Consider the following 16972-nt stretch of genomic DNA (forward strand, 5'->3'; position numbering starts at 1 on the left):
ATAAAATGTATTCTAAAAACAAGCAGATGCAGGTCTGATCAAACAGTTTCTGTTCAGTAGCTGGAGCCAAGCCTAAAATCAGAGCAAAGCCCATCAACTGCCCCTAAAGAACACAATGTAGGGAATGTGTTTAAGTGGTAAGATGAATTAGGGGCTGAAACAGGTTGAAAACCCTTGCCAATAATATGTATTTACCCCCATGAATAGTTTCAGTGTATGTATGTATATGTGTGTGTGTATATATATATATGTTTATATATATATATACACACTGATATATGTGTGTATACACACACACACACACACAGAGATATGCTTATTCTTAAACTTTTTTCTTCTGCCTTTCATTGACTTGGTCTTTGGATTTTTAGGAATCATTTTGCTTCTCATGCTTTCACATTCCATTCAAAATTGGGGTTACATGCAGACTCTAGCAGATTTACTATATCTGAACTAGTCATGTCTTGAAAGTAAATAAACATGTATGGCAACCACTAGCAGAGCTGTAGAATTAATGATGCTCCAATCTCTCAGGACCACTTGTTACCCAGTTTGAAATAAACATAATGTTGAGAACTTTTTAATTTCAGCCTCATGATATACACATACTAAGCACCTCCCTAAACAAGTAGAATGTAACTGTACAAAGTTGAAAGAACAGTCCCTCAAATATCACCAGGAACTAAACACTGGACATATCCCAGGTGAGTGACTCCTGATACTTGCATTCCCCACATTTAGTGAAAAATAGACAAATGCAAATACTAAGCAGATCTTAGAAATAATCTGAAAAACTCTTCCTCATCTTTTCTTTCTTGGTCCAACAATCTACCAACCAATGCACCATTTTAGTTTTAGTATAGAGCAGATATTTCAGATGGAATTCTAAAAATCTAGCCATCTTGTCCATCCTTCAGCAGATATATATCTAGTATTTAAATTAAATATATCTAATTCTAGGAACATGTTTAACACTGGAATTAATATGATACAATTTCCAGTTTCCTGCCTCAAAAAGTTTACAGTTTTAACAAGAAATGTATTAGCAGTTATTTATTCATTCAAGAAACATGTATGTACTAGGCTAAGAATTTTATACAAAAAAGACCATTGTGAGATATAAAGACCATGCCAAGCACAGTGGCACACACCTGTAATCCCAGTGCTCGGAGGCTGAGACCAGAGGATCACAAGTTTGAGTCCAGCCTCAATTTAGCAAGACCTGTCTCAAAATTTTTAAAAGGGTTTGGGAATCTAGCTCAGTAGGAGAGCACACACTTGAAGTTTATAACCTATACACTTAAAACTACTAAAAACTCAATAAAAGTTATTTAGTATATAATTAATATAACATGTCTTTTTCCTCTTGTTCGCTGACAGAAGACCAACATAGCAAGAATCACATTAGAATTACGTTAGAATTTAATTCCCTCTGCCACCTCAATTTCCCTCTGCCAGGTAACAACATATTCACAAATTCCAGAGACGAGGACGTGACGTCGTCTAGAGGAGGGCGTTGAGTTGCATTATTCTGCCTAGCACATACATTATCTCAAAATTTCTTAATAGAAATTTTAAAGTAAAGGTATTAATTAATATAAAGTTCTATTATCTAAATTGAAATAAAAATAAGTGCTTGGGATAACTGGAAAACTCTTAACAAATAAATGAATATTTTTTATTTGCACCCAAACAGATACTACAGTAAATAGATGCTAATTTACTATTTAAGACAAAGGCCATCAGTCCCCAACAGCACAAAAAAGAAAAAAGAAAGAAAAAGGATAATAATCACACTTGTATATTTTGACTGGCTGTTGATGTTCCTTTGTGTTCATAAATAATGCTAATTCAGTCATTAGTTGGACTAGAAACAGCCTCCAGACCTTCATTTAATTCTTCAGATTTCAGCATGCTAATCCTTTCTCTTTCTCCTGGTTTTTCAACATCCTTAAAGGAACTGGAAACCTCTTCCCTTTTTACTTCTTTGGAAGTAGTGAGTTTTTCTAGGGATTCTACTACTTCGTTTCTCAACTCATCTTCAGACTCTTCAAAATTTCTGAAATAATAAACAGTAAAATAAAACAAATCAACATTGTGTTATAAAAGCACTAATATGAAAACTAGTTTCCCAGGGCTGGGGTTGTGGCTCAGCAGTAGAACGCTTGCCTAGCACATGCAAGGCCCTGGGTTCCATCCTCAGCACCACACAAAAATAAAAATAAAGATTAAGAAAAAAAAAACTAGTTTCCTTTTTCATTGCCTACTCCAAATTGAATAATATGAATAATATGAAAGTTGCATTTCACTCAGGTAATAAATTACTTATTGTATCAGTTTGGATTTCCTAAGGGTGACAACCAACCAACATTGGGAGAACCAGTCCTCTGGTGGATTTGCATTCAATAACCATTACTGTATCTATTAGTATCCACCACAACTATGATGAAGAGAAGAGGAAGAGAAAGAAACAACACAAAATAAAACTTCTGTACATATTAGTTCCTGGTACACATATGCCAGTCCCTGACCTTGGGAACTATCACACACTACATTTCATTTAAATACTAATAGCTTAAGGTAGACATTCTTATCAAATTATAGATAAGAAATTGGGGCTTGGGAGAGGTTGAAAAACATGCACGGGGTTTCAGCATCATTTTATGACACCAGGCTAAGAATTTTATATAAAAAGGCCATCATAGGATATAAAGAGCATAGTCGGCATGGTGGCATACACCTATAAACCCAGTGACTAAGAAGGCTGAGGCAGGAAGATCGCAAGTTCAAGGCCAGCCTCAGCACTTAGCAATACCCCCATCCCAAAATAAAGATTTTAAAAGGGCATGGGAATGTAGCTCATTCAGAGGCACCACAGTCACTCACTACATAACAACGTCTCTGTCAATGATGGACTGCATAGGCAACAGTGGTCCCACGAGATTAGAGTGGAGCTGAGAAATTCCTATGGCCTCGGAATGATGCATATCATGTACCTGTCTGTGGTGTTGCTGGTGTACATACTTACTACAAAAGGTGTGACACATATAATACTTAATAATGATATAAAACTATATATATATGTGATATAATGATATAATAATCTTGTTAATACTTGATACTGACAAGTAACTACGCGACTGGGTTGTGAATTTACTGTACTTTTTATCATATATCATTTAATGTGTTACCCTGTCAGCAGCCTTTTGTATCTCTTGTTTACTGCATCTCTTGATGGCATCAAGGGGCCAGGTTGAGTAACCTCAAGTGACCTTCGCCGACCTTCACCTCAGGGTTGTGTAACTGCACTACATCATGTTTGCACAAAGATGAAATCGCCCAACAGCATGTATTTCCCAGAGCTGCCCGTCAGTAAGTGACCCATGACTGTAGTCAGAAGAGCCAGGAATTGAAATTGTGTGGAAGACTGCAACACCAAGGTTTTTAGAAAGGGAAAGAATAGGAGACCAAGAAAATAACCTTGAAGAACGCTAATATTTCAGCAGCAGGTGAAGGAGACAGAGCTGGTAAGAGCCAAGAATAAGAGTAAGGAAGCCAAGGAGAAGCCAGAGGAGATGAGGGTTGAGAAATGATGTCCCGCCTGGGTGATACGGTAACAGACCACCTCTGAGAGCATATTCCAGAACAGTGCCAGGCAGCAGGGGCCAATGTACAATGGACTGAGAAAGCAACGGGACAAGAAGGTGGTGACAATGAGCAGGAAAGAAGGGAAGCAGGACTCGTGTGAATACAGAGAAGTTCCAGAGCTGGGAAACTCTGGTGACTCCACCTATAAACCGCACAGTGGTCTTGTGAAGTCTGTATCAGGCACTGTCGCAGGATGAGAGCAGGATGGTCAGGAGTGGGTGTGCAAGGATGAGGGTTCACACTAGCTGTGCCACAGGGAAGGACACTGACCAGGCAAGGGATTGTGAGGCATTGCAAAGGACTCCACTGAACCCAGAGACCACAAATTTAACATGAATCCTTAAAAAAGGAGGGATCCATAAATTTGACAGCTCCCACTTATCAAGTTATCATTCTAAGGTATGTGGTTTACAAAAGATTTCCCCTTTGTCTTCGTTCCTTTATAATTTAAAGTGTGTGGGGGCTGGGGTTGTGGCTCAGTGATAGAGCGCTTGCCTAGCACATGCGAGGCCCTGGATTCGATCCTCAGCATCACATAAAAGTAAATAAATAAAACAAAGGTATTGTGTCCATGTACAACTAAAAAAAAATTTAAAAATAATTTAAAGTGTGAAGAATCTAGGAATGGGTTTCTTTTCATCATTACTGCTTGGTAATTGTTTTATTTCCCATATCTGATGATTCATGTGCTCAATGATGATGAAAAGTGAGGCTGGGGTATACTCAGTGGTATAGTACTTGCTTAGGATGTGTAAGGCCCTGGTTCAATCCCCAGCACTGCAGAAACAAAATCATGTAATCAAATAAAAATTGCAAAAAAGTTCACAGCTATCGTTGCTTTAAATATTGCTTTTTCGGGGCTGGGGATGTGGCTCAAGCGGTAGCGTGCTCCCCTGGCATGCATGCGACCCAGGTTCAATCCTCAGCACCACATACAAACAAAGATGTTGTGTCTGCCGAAAACAAAAATAAATAAATATTTAAAAATAAATAAATATTGCTTTTTCCTCACTCTCTTCTTTGAGAACTCTTTTTTCACATATATTGGACCTTCATGCCTCTTAACATTCTTTCACATTTTTCATAAAATTATAAGTTGTATTTTGTTATAAACTTGCATGTTGACAATGTGTGTGCCGGACTGCTACGCAGTGTGCTCTCTGCCTTTGCTTTTCCGCTGAGCTCCACTCACTCCATCATGGAGGTTCATTTCAACTGATGCCTGCAGATCCAGCTCCCTTTAACTGACAGTTTCTCCATCTCTGAATGGACCACTGCAGCAGAGCCTGCCATCTATTCCCACTCAAATCTGACCGCACTTGTTGAGGGCCATAGCCCGAGTTGGGATGACGCATGGCATTTTTGCCAGAAGTAGTGGTTGAGAGGTGACGCCAGCAAGCCATTAAGATGATGACTTTTGAGTTCTTACAGAGTTCCAGTTGAGTTCCAGTTGAGCTCTCACAGGGATTCCTGAAGAGTTCCCATTGGTTGGGGAAATGCCGGAGGAGGGACTTCCGGTTGGTGGTTCCTGGAGGAGCCGCCTGGCGTCCCCGGGAGCGTGTGTGGAGTGTGCTGGTGGAGTTCAGAAATAGTTTGTTTCTCTTGAGTGGCTCGTGATTTGTGCCCAGCCAGACTGCGGCACGTACTGGACATAAGCTGCATTGGATCAAGTCTATCTGATGCCATTGTCAACCTCTTATTCTGTCTACACCTTGACCTACAGCTGGGCCTACAGCTGCCTTGCTGGGCTCCATAGATGGCAGTGATGTGAGGGACAGAAGAAGGACTCTGTAGAGAGAAGAACACTAGACTGAGCCTTGCTGCAGAACCCAGCTGTCTTTGCACATGAGGATGCTGTGTGATAGAGAAATGAGCCTCTTGGCTTTAAGGGAATCCTGGCTCACCAGCTAATACAACTACACTGCATTCCCATTTAGAGGGACACTGCGGTCTCCCTGTCATCTGGCAACTCATGTCCTCCTGCGTATCTCCTTGGGCACATGGTATGAGGAGCTAGAGAACGGATAATGTGGAATGGTGAATGTTCAGTTTCCAATTCATGTCCTGCACTCGCCCCCAGGAAAAGCCAGTCTTTCCCAACACCTCGAAGCACTTTGTGTGGTCACTCTTGCCATGTCTGGGTGTTTTGATGTGAATTCCCCAGTTGCTGATGAGGACTGTCTAGCTTCATGTCTTGCCCTGGGCTCTCCTTCAGTGATCATTCATGGACTTTGCATGGCTTTCCACGGGGTGACTTCTTTGTGTGTATTCTTCATTTTATGGACCTATCCTTTGTTGTTTATTTTGGTTGCAACTTCTCTGAGTTGTGTATCATCAGATGTAAGTCTTCTAATGCAGGCTCTTTATTTCTTTTTTATTTTTTTGTTGGTTCTTTTTAGGTGTATATAATGTGGAGTGTGTTTTGATGTATTCATGGAGTTTAACTTATTCTAATTAGGATCCCATTCTTGTGGTTGATGATGTGGAGTTACACTGATTGTATATTCATATATGAACACAGTAAAGTTATGTCCAATTCATTCTGTCGTTCTTCTTCCTATCCCCCCTCCCTTCCCTTCATTTGCCTTTGTCTAATCTAGTGAAATTCTATTCTTCCCTCCCCTCCCCCTTATTGTGTGTTAGAGAGAACATTCAGTCTTTGGATTTGAGGAATTGGCTTATTTCACTTAGTATGATATTCTCCAGTTCCATCAATTTACCAGCTGATTTTAAGTCCTTTGGGTATATATCAAGGAGTTGGATAAATGGGTCAAATGGTGGTGAGGCTCTTTATTTCTTAAGAGAGAAAAATAACCATTCCTTTCTTTTGTGGTGGCTCAACTATTTGTCCTATTGATATTTTTCTTCTTCTCTTTAAAAGTATTTATTTTTCCTATATATATGATTCAAGTTTATTTGGTCCTTTTAGTGATCTAATAGTTTTATATCTTATTGCTGTAGAAAACTTTTTTCCTCAGACCTGTCTTCCATTTACTAATTCCTTCATTAACTATATCTATTCAGGTATTTGCTTATTTGTTGAATTTTGGTTTTTTGACTTTTTATGCTGCTGGGGATGGAACCTAGGGTCTTCAGATTGCTAGGCAAGCACTCTCTCACAGAGCTATAACTTCCCAGCCCCTGGGGCTTAAATTTTAATTTCTACCTAGAGAATTTTTTAAATTTCCAGAAGTTCTAGTTAGTTAATTATCAAAATTTTTCCTGTGATTTGAATGTTTGCATCCCCCTAAAATTCAGAACCCAGACCTCCCATGTGATAGTTTTAAGAGATAGGGCCTTTAAGAAGTGATGAGGTCATGAAGGTAAAGCCCCAATGAATGGGGTTAGTGCTTTTGTAAAAGAGACCTGGGGCAGCTCGTTGACCTCCACCATGTGAGAGCACAACTAAAAGGTGTTATCTATGATCCCCAAAACTAGCCCCGACCAGATATGGAATCTGCTGAATGCCTCATCTTGGATTTACTGACACCTAGGACAGTAAGTAAGTATCTGTATTTGTAAGTTACCTGGTCCAAGGTATTTTGTTATAGCAGTCCAGACAAGGCAATTTTCCTGTTCTTCATTGAGGGATTGTTTTTTCTTTTTTTCCTCTTGTTTCTTTTGTTGTTGGTAGTGGTGGTGCAGGGGATTGAATCCCAGGTTCTTGTGCATGCTAAGCTACATCTCCAGCCTCCTAATTATTTTAATTGAATGATTTTAAATGTTTAGTATTAAAATCTTCATAGGATAATTATATTATCTGAATATTTATGGTCTTAATCAACTTGTGTTACTATTTTCTCTAGCAGATTCCAAGTTTCTGCTTTGTTGGTTGAGAAAGGGTTTTGTGATACCGCCCCCAGGCTGGCCTTGAACTGCTGGGTTCAAGGAATCTTCCCACCTCAGCCTCCCAAGTAGCTGGGTTACAGGCCTGTGCTACTGTGCTAGATTCTATTTTTAAATTTTAAATTGTGAGTTCCTCTTCAGCAGAGCTTTGGTAGAAAAAAAAAATACAATGTTTATAACGCCAGAGTGGTTTTTGTTTTTGTTGTACCAGGGATTGAGCTCAGGGCCTCACACATTCTAGGTAAGTTCTCTACCGCTAAACTACATCCCCAGTCCTTTTTGTTTTTTATTTTAAGACAGGTTTTGGCTAAATTGCTCAGGCTAGTCTCAAACTTGCAATCCTCCTGCCTCAGCTTTCTGAGTACCTGGTCTGTACCACTGTACCCAGCTCTATAGTGTTTTAGAGATACCAGGAGTATTACTATTCCTTAATGTCAGTTTCTCAAGATTTTTTTTTTTCCTACTAAGGACTGAACTCAGAACCTCACTCATGCTAGACAGGCATTCTACCACTGAGCTATATTTCCAGCCCCAATTTTAGTCTCTCAATGAAAACGTCTCCCAACCATCCAAGCATTGTGATTCAAACTCCAAACCCGAGTGAAGTCAAATCCATGGTTGTAGGGCCTACTTACGTATCATCATCAGAGCCTGGTTCCAGTTGTTCCTCATCTACTTCAATGCCAGAGGACATTCCCACCTTCCCCTCTTCTTCTTTAGGAAGCCATTGTTTTAATGTTCCTACTGTAAACGAAATGACAGCAAAATTAAAGCAGCTCAGCCTATACACTTGATGAGCGATATACAACAAAAACCCTACAGTTGTATATTGAACCATGAACCTTTAATCATCTCCATTTAAGCAGAATAAGAGCCAGGCGCAGTGGCACACACCTGTCATCCCAGTTACTCAGGGGACTGGGCAGAAGGATCACAAGCTCAAGGCCAGCTTGACAACTTAGTGAGACCCTGTCTCAAAAAAAGAGAGAGGAAAAAGAAGAGCTAAGGGGCTATGTCGATCTCTCTGTCCCCTACCATGACAAATATATGGAAAGATGTTCCATATCATTTACCATCAGGGAAATTAAAATCAAAACCACAGTGAAATATTACCTCATCTCCATTTGGATGACCCCATTAAAAAGCAGAAATGAACATGTGTCTGTGAGGATGTGGAAATATTGGAACTTTTGTGCACTGTTGGTGGCATTGTAAAATGATGCAGCTGCTATGGGAAACAGTCAAAAGCCTAAAAATAGAACTATCACATGATCCAGCTCTCCTACTTTGGGTGTAATATCATTGGGGCTAAGAGAATCAGACGCCTTCAATATGGTAATTTGCTTTGGTTTTTTTTTTTTTGGGGGGGGGGGATGCTACTCGTTTGACTTACAGGAAAAACTTGCCCATCCAGGTACAGGAGGAGACTCTGAAATTCCCTTTTATACCTTAAGAGCAGACTATGGCGGGGAACACAAATGTCGTCCTCCCTATCTGAAATCCCACTGAAATCCCTTTGGTTTTCATAAGACCTCACACACACACCTTTTTCCCCCTTTTTTCTCTCTAGCTTTCATATATGAAAGAAAACACACGACCCTTGATTTTCTGAGTTTGGCTTGGTTTGCTTAACATAATGTTCTCAAGTTCCATCCATTTTCCTGAAAATTACATAATTTCATTTTTTATGGCTGAATAAAATCTCTATTTTGTTTTATTTTTTGTTTGTTTTTGCAGTACTGAGGACTGAACCCAGGGCCTTGCATATGCTAGACAAGCACTCTCTCAGTGAACTGCATCCCCAGCCCGTAAAACCACTATTTTAAAATCTATAATTTAGCTGTAATCCCAGCAGCTCAGGAGGTGAGGCAGGAGGATTGCGAGTTCAAAGCCAACCTCAGCAATTTCATGAGTCCCTAAGCAACTCAGAGAGACCCTGTCTCTAAATAAATTTTTTTTTAAAAAAGCTATAATTTATTACATTTAGGTAACTTTCTAGACATTTTACATGCATTATCTCATTTAATATTTAAAACAATCCATTGAAGTTGACATTTCCATAACTCTGATTTTACAAATGAGGAAATGGAAGATAAGACTGGTTATCTTATTGGCAGCAGGAGAGCCAGAAGTTATTCCCATTCTGTCTAAGTACAGTGACCACTCGTAACAAATATTCAGTGCTGCCTGCCATTATACTGCAAACAGGCTGAAGGTAAGCTCAGCGGTGTGTCTCAGTGTGTCTCAGCATTTGCAAGGTCCTGGGTTTGATCCCCCACACCAACAAGATTCTCTTGCAAGGAGTAAAACCCATGAAAAATAACTTTTATGGTATTATAAAAGTAAATGTATGTAGTTAAAAATTAAGTGCATACCAGGCTCTCCTTCACTGACAGAAAATGAGCTATTATTTCTCTTTCATTCACACTCAAAATCCTTTAAATTTTTTAAAATTTTTTTTTTTAGTTATAGATGGACACAGTGCCTTTATTTACTTATTTATTTTATGTGGTACTGAGAATCAAGCTCAGTGCCTCACATGTGCTAAGCAAGTGCTCTACCACTGACCCACAACCCCAGTACCTCTAAAATTTTACAAAAGGAATTTATACCATCATAGTATAAAAATCATAAAACAGTCAAAGGATACAGGTAATGATATTTATGTATTGATGGAGAAGAAATGGCTTAGTAATAAATCTAAAAAGCAATTAAATAATAAGCCTTTTAAGCAGGAAGATCATATAAACCCAGAAGTTTGAAGCCAGTCTGGGCACCATGTAAGACTCCAGATCAAAAAAAAAGAGCAAAATCTTGCTAAAAATTGAAGACAAAACAAAACAAACTACATCCAGAAGAATTTTATTGCCAAAGGATAGTCATGAGTCCCCCTGCAAAACAGTCAGACATAAACTGTCTCTCTCTCAGGTAAAGCTAAGCAATACTAGATCATCAGCTTCAGAGCTGCTGGCACTTGGCATCAGCTGTCAGCTGGTTATGTTAAAGAAAATGATGCCACTGTCCTTGGAAGTTCATGTCATTTGTTAATAGTATTTGGGATTCGCTTAGACAAAACAAATTGGCTCCTAAAAAGGATGGATCTCCTCTCAATCTCCTCTCCAGGTTGAAGGAATCGTTATCCACTTTCTGCACCTACAAATCTTTGACAAAATTTCTCAGGGAACTGTTATGTAGTTAAAAATTAAGTGCATACCAGGCTCTCCTTCACTGGCAGAAAATGAGCTGCTTGTAAGAGGTGCTGCTGCCAAAGCATCCATTAAAGTCCCTGGTGCTTCCTGCTGCCACTGCTTCCTATTTTCTGAAACACCTTCAGTCACAATAACTTGGCCATCTAAAGAGGAAACCATTATTAAAAATAAAAATGCTTTTTATTTGAGTTTTTATGAAGTCACAGAATATTAGAACCTTAGATTAATTTCACCCCTTATTTTTTTAAATAAAAAACCTACAGAAAACATAGCTGATGGGTAGAAGAGTCTTTTTAGTTGGGGGTTGTAAACTGTCTTTTTGTTGTGATAAAAATTCTAATCTAGCTGGGCATGGTGGCGCATGCCTATAATCCCAGCAGCTCAGGAGTCTGAGACTAGAGGATCGTGAGTTCAAAGCCAGCCTCAACAATGCTGAGGCACTAAGCAAGTCAGTGAGACCCTGTCTCTAAATAAAATGCAAAATAGGGCTGGGGATGTGGCTCAGTAGTCAAGTGCCCTTGAGTTCAATCCCTGGTACAAAAAAAAAAAATCTATTTGCTTATTTTAAGTTGTACTTTCAATGTCCTGTTAGATCAGTTGTCTTATCAAATAGTCAATAGTCAATTCACTTACATTTACTTCAGTGGATATACACTCATCCCTTGGGATCCAAGAGGGATTGATTTTAGGCCTCAAGGTTATAAAAATCTGCAGAGTTCAAGTGCCTTATATAACGGTACAGTATTTGCACAGGACCTATGCAAATCCTCCCATATACTTTAAATCATCTCTAGATGACTTAAAATACCTAATATGATATAAATAGTTGTTATACTTTATTGTTTAGGGAATAATGACAAGAAAAATAGTTTGTACATGTTCAGTATAGATGCAAGATTTTTTCTGAATAGTTTTCTTCTGAGGTTAGTTGAATCTGAGGACATAGAAAGCTAACTATACTTACATATTTCAATTTACAGCACAGTTTATTTATTTTTCTTTTTTTATTGTTGGTTGTTCAAAACATTACATAGTTCTTGATATATCATATTTCACATTTTGATTCAAGTGGGTTATGAACTCCCATTTTACCCCGTATACAGCTTGTAGAATCACATCAGTTACACTTCCATTGATTTACATATTGATATACTCATGTCTGTTGTATTCTGCTGCCTTTCCTATCCTCTACTATCCCCCCTCCCCTCCCCTCCCCTCCCCTCTTCTCTCTCTACCCCCACTACTGTAATTCATTCCTCCCCCTTGTATAATTTTTCCCTTACCCCTAACTTCCTCTTGTATGTAATTTTGTATAACCCTGAGGGTCTCCTTCCATTTCCATGCAATTTCCCTTCTCTCTCCCTTTCCCTCCCACCTCTCATCCTTGTTTAATGTTGGTCTTCTTCTCGTGCTCTTCTTCCCTAGTCTGTTCTTAGTTACTCTCCTTATATCAAAGAGGACATTTGGCATTTGTTTTTTAGGGCTTGGCTAGCTTCGCTTAGCATGATCGGCTCTAATGCCACCCATTTCCCACCAAATTCTATGATTTTGTCATTTTGCAATGCAGAGTAATACTCCATTGTGTATAAATGCCACATTTTTTTATCCATTTGTCTATTGAAGGGCATCTAGGTTGGTTCCACAGTCTTGCTATTGTGAATTGTGCTGCTATGAACATCGATGTAGCAGTGTCCCTGTAGCATGCTCTTTTTAGGTCTTTAGGGAATAGACCCAGAAGGGGAATAGCTGGGTCAAATGGTGGTTCCATTCCCAGCTTTCCAAGAAATCTCCATACTGCTTTCCAAATTGGCTGCACCAATTTGCAGTCCTACCAACAATGTACAAGTGTACCCTTTTCCCCGCATCCTCTCCAGCACTTATTGTTGTTTGACTTCATAATGGCTGCCAATCTTACTGGAGTGAGATGGTATCTTAGGGTGGTTTTGATTTGCATTTCTCTGACTGCTAGAGATGGTGAGCATTTTTTCATGTACTTGTTGATTGATTGTATGTCCTCCTCTGAGAAGTGTCTGTTCAAGTCGTTGGCCCATTTGTTGATTGGGTTATTTGTTATCTTATTGTCTAATTTTCTGAGTTCTTTATATACTCTGGATATTAGGGCTCTATCTGAAGTGTGAGGAGTAAAGATTTGTTCCCATGATGTAGGCTCCCTATTTACCTCTCTTATTGTTTCTTTTGCTGAGAAAAAACTTTTTAGTTTGAGTAAGTCCCACCCATTTGTTGATTCTAGATGTTAACTCTTGTGCTATGGGTGTCCTATTGAGGAATTTGGAGCCCGACCCCACAGCATGTAGGTCGTAGCCAACTTTTTCTTCTATCAGATGCCGTGTCTCTGATTTGATATCAAGCTCCTTGATCCATTTTGAGTTAACTTTTGTGCATGGCGAGAGAAAGGGATTCAGTTTCACTTTGCTGCAAATGGATTTCCAGTTTTCCCAGCACCATTTGTTGAAGATGCTATCCTTCCTCCATTGCATGCTTTTAGCCCCTTTATCAAATATAAGAAAGTTGTAGTTTTGTGGGTTGGTTTCTGTGTCCTCTATTCTGTACCATTGGTCCACCCGCCTGTTTTGGTACCAGTACCATGCTGTTTTTGTTACTATTGCTCTGTAGTATAGTTTGAAATCTGGAATCGCTATACCACCTGATTCACACTTCCTGCTTAGTATTGTTTTTTGCTATTCTGGGTCTTTTATTCTCCCATATGAATTTCATGATTGCTTTCTCTATTTCTACAAGAAATGCCGTTGGGATTTTGATTGGCATTGCATTAAACCTATAGAGAATTTTTGGTAATATCGCCATTTTGATGATGTTAGTTCTGCCTATCCATGAACAGGGTATATTTTTCCATCTTCTAAGGTCTTCTTCAATTTCTCTCTTTAGGGTTCTGTAGTTTTCATTGTATAAGTCTTTCACCTCTTTTGTTAGGTTGATTCCCAAGTATTTTATTCTTTTTGAGGATATTGTGAACGGAGTGGTTGTCCTCATTTCCATTTCAGAGGATTTGTCGCTGATATACAGGAATGCCTTTGATTTATGCGTGTTGATTTTATAACCTGCCACTTTGCTGAATTCATTTATTAGCTCTAATATTTTCTTTGTAGACCCTTTGGGGTCTGCTAGGTATAGAATCATGTCATCTGCAAATAGTGATAATTTAGGTTCTTCTTTTCCTATTTTTATGCCTTTAATTTCTTTCATCTGTCTAATTGCTCTGGCCAGTGTTTCGAGAACTATGTTGAACAGAAGTGGTGAGAGAGGGCATCCCTGTCTTGTTCCAGATTTTAGAGGGAATGCCTTCAATTTTTCTCCATTCAGAATGATGCTAGCCTGAGGCTTAGCATAAATTGCTTTTACAATGTTGAGGTATGTTCCTGTTATCCCTAGTTTTTCAAGAGTTTTGAACATAAAGGGATGCTGTACTTTGTCGAATGCTTTTTCCGCATCTATCGAGATGATCATATGGTTCTTATTTTTAAGTCTATTGATGTGGTGAATAACATTTATTGATTTCCGTATATTGAACCAGCCTTGCATACCAGGGATGAATCCTACTTGATCATGGTGCACAATTTTTTTGATATGTTTTTGTATCCGATTCGCCAGAATTTTATTGAGGATTTTTGCATCTAGGTTCATTAGAGATATTGGTCTGTAGTTTTCTTTCTTTGAAGTGTCTTTGTCTGGTTTAGGAATCAGGGTGATGTTGGCCTCGTAGAATGAATTTGGAAGTTCTCCCTCTTTTTCTATTTCCTGAAATAGCTTGAAAAGTATTGGTATTAGTTCCTCTTTAAAGGTTTTGTAAAACTCTGCTGTATACCCATCCGGTCCTGGGCTTTTCTTAGATGGTAATCTTTTGATGGTTTCTTCTATTTCCTCAATTGATATTGGTCTGTTTAGGTTGTCTATATCCTCCTGACTCAATCTGGGCAGATTATATGACTTAAGAAATTTATCGATGCCTTCACTATCTTCTATTTTATTGGAGTATAAGGATTCAAAATAATTTCTGATTATCTTCTGTATTTCTGAAGTGTCTGTTGTGATCTTGCCTTTTTCATCCCGTATGCTAGTAATTTGAGTTCTCTCTCTTCTTCTCTTCGCTAGCATGGCTAAGGGTCTGTCAATTTTATTTATTTTTTCAAAGAACCAACTTTTAGTTTTGTCAATTTTATCAATTGTTTCTTTTGTTTCGATTTCATTAATTTCAGTCTGATTTTAATTATTTATTGCCTTCTACTTCTTTTGCTGTTGTTTTGCTCTTCTTTTTCTAGGATTTTGAGATGAAGTATGAGATCATTTATTTGTTGGTTTTTTTCTTTTTTTAAGGAATGAACTCCAAGCAATGAATTTTCCTCTTAGAACTGCTTTCAGTGTGTCCCATAGATTCCGATATGTTGTGTCTGTGTTTTCATTTAACTCTAAGAATTTTTTAATTTCCTCCTTGATGTCTTCTAAAACCCATTGATCATTCAGTAACCTATTGTTCATTCTCCAAGTGATGCATGATTTTTCCTTCCTTCTTTTATCATTGATTTTCAGTTTCATTCCATTATGATCAGATAAGATGCATGGTATTATCTCTACTCCTTTATATTGTCTAAGAGTTGCCCTGTGACATAATATATGATCTATTTTTGAGAAGGATCCATGTGCTGCTGAGAAAAAAGTGTAACTGCTTGATGTTGGGTGGTATAGTCTATATATGTCAATTAAGTCTAGGTTGTTAATAGTGTTATTGAGTTCTATAGTTTCCTTATTCAACTTTTGTTTGGAAGATCTGTCCAGTGGTGAGAGAGGTGTGTTGAAGTCTCCCATGATTATTGTATGGTGGTCTATTAGACTCTTGAACTTGAGGAGAGTTTGCTTGATGAACACAGCCACACCATTATTTGGGGCATATATATTTATGATTGTTATGTCTTGTTGGTGTATGGTTCCCTTGAGCAGTATGTAGTGTCCCTCTTTATCCCTTTTGATTAGCTTTGGCTTGAAATCTATTTTATTTGATATGAGTATGGACACTCCTGCTTGTTTCCGCAGTCCATATGAGTGATATGATTTTTCCCAACCTTTCACCTTCAGTCTATGTATATCTTTTCCTATCAAATGCGTCTCCTGTAGGCAGCATATTGTTGGGTCTTGTTTTGCAATTTACAGCACAGTTTAAATTTTAGGTCTCTCTCAGTGCCATGTAATCAAGAGGAACACAGGAAATAAGTAATAAAAATCTTTACTGCCTACGAAGATAACTCCTGGCGGTTGCTGTGAACCTCTTCTAAGAAAAGGCTACATCAAAACCTCAAAAATGAATGCGGGAATTGGGCTGAAAATATCATTAAGTCCAAAACATTCCACACATGTAAGTAGCACATTGGTTTACAAAGCAATTTTATGTGCATCTCTGCATTGTGAACTCTCTAAATCTCCTAGGAAAAGCTGCTCTTTTTACTTAACAATTTTATTGGTGAAAAAAATGACCTGCCATAGAATTACAAGGAAATGATTAGAGAGTAAATCAGGTCTATTGCCTTCCTTGGACCTTCTCCCTCTCTTCAAGGATCTTTCCTCCTTTACTGTGCCTGGTTAGGGTGTCCAATTTTCTAGGATAATTATCAGGCAAGTTTCTCTGGGGATGGAGGAAAAGCCAAAACAATATCCTTGCAAAGTGTTTAGTACAAAATCTAAAGGGCTTGTAGTGAGAACTAGAAACTATTCCAACAGGATGAGCATGAGCCACACAGTGGTTTGGGACCCCTGTTCTTCCCTTGCGATATGTCAACTGGTGCTGATCCAGAGACTCACCATCAGGCACAGTGGAGCACGTGGAGGTGACATCAGCAGCTGCCATCATTTGTATCAGAGTCTGAGGCACTCTGGTATCCCACTGCCTCCTGTTTTCTGTGGCAGCGACATTCAGAGTGAAAACCTCTGGGTATAAGAAAATAATTCATTAGTTCAAAAGCAACCAAAGTGTGACTAATTGCACCTAACAGTTCTTAGGTAGCTGAGCCAGTATCTATCAGCTGGTATGTGCAAAACCAGAACTGGAACTTATAAGACTGAAATTACAAACATATTTAAATATTCTTTTGCTTTTATTGTTTTTGCTATTATTATTGGTGTGTGATAATGGGGAGTGAACCCATGGGTACTCTACCACTGTGCAACATGCCCCACCCTTTTTATTTCTTATTTTGAGACAGGGTCTAAGTTGCCAGATTGATCTTGAACTTGTGACCCTC

At 38.6% G+C, this 16972-nt stretch overlaps 1 protein-coding gene across 4 annotated transcripts in view; it reads right to left on the minus strand.

Annotated features, from left to right (window-relative positions):
* Positions 1-1404: 1404 nt before the first annotated feature.
* Positions 1405-16972, minus strand: part of Nek5 (NIMA related kinase 5) — a 57152-nt gene continuing 41584 nt past the window's right edge. For 3 of the 4 annotated variants that reach the window (XM_078016067.1, XM_078016066.1, XM_078016069.1), the window contains 4 exons: positions 16533-16658; positions 10709-10846; positions 8130-8238; positions 1405-2059 (listed from right to left, as the gene is read on the minus strand). In XM_078016067.1, the coding sequence (XP_077872193.1) occupies positions 1852-2059; positions 8130-8238; positions 10709-10846; positions 16533-16658 (581 nt within the window). In that variant the 3' untranslated portion in view covers positions 1405-1851. The remainder of the gene's footprint in view (positions 2060-8129; positions 8239-10708; positions 10847-16532; positions 16659-16972) is intronic. The other variant, XM_078016068.1, reaches the window with a different exon arrangement.

Source organism: Ictidomys tridecemlineatus, chromosome 6 (assembly GCF_052094955.1).
Source record: "Ictidomys tridecemlineatus isolate mIctTri1 chromosome 6, mIctTri1.hap1, whole genome shotgun sequence".
NCBI classification, from domain to species: Eukaryota; Metazoa; Chordata; class Mammalia; order Rodentia; family Sciuridae; genus Ictidomys; species Ictidomys tridecemlineatus.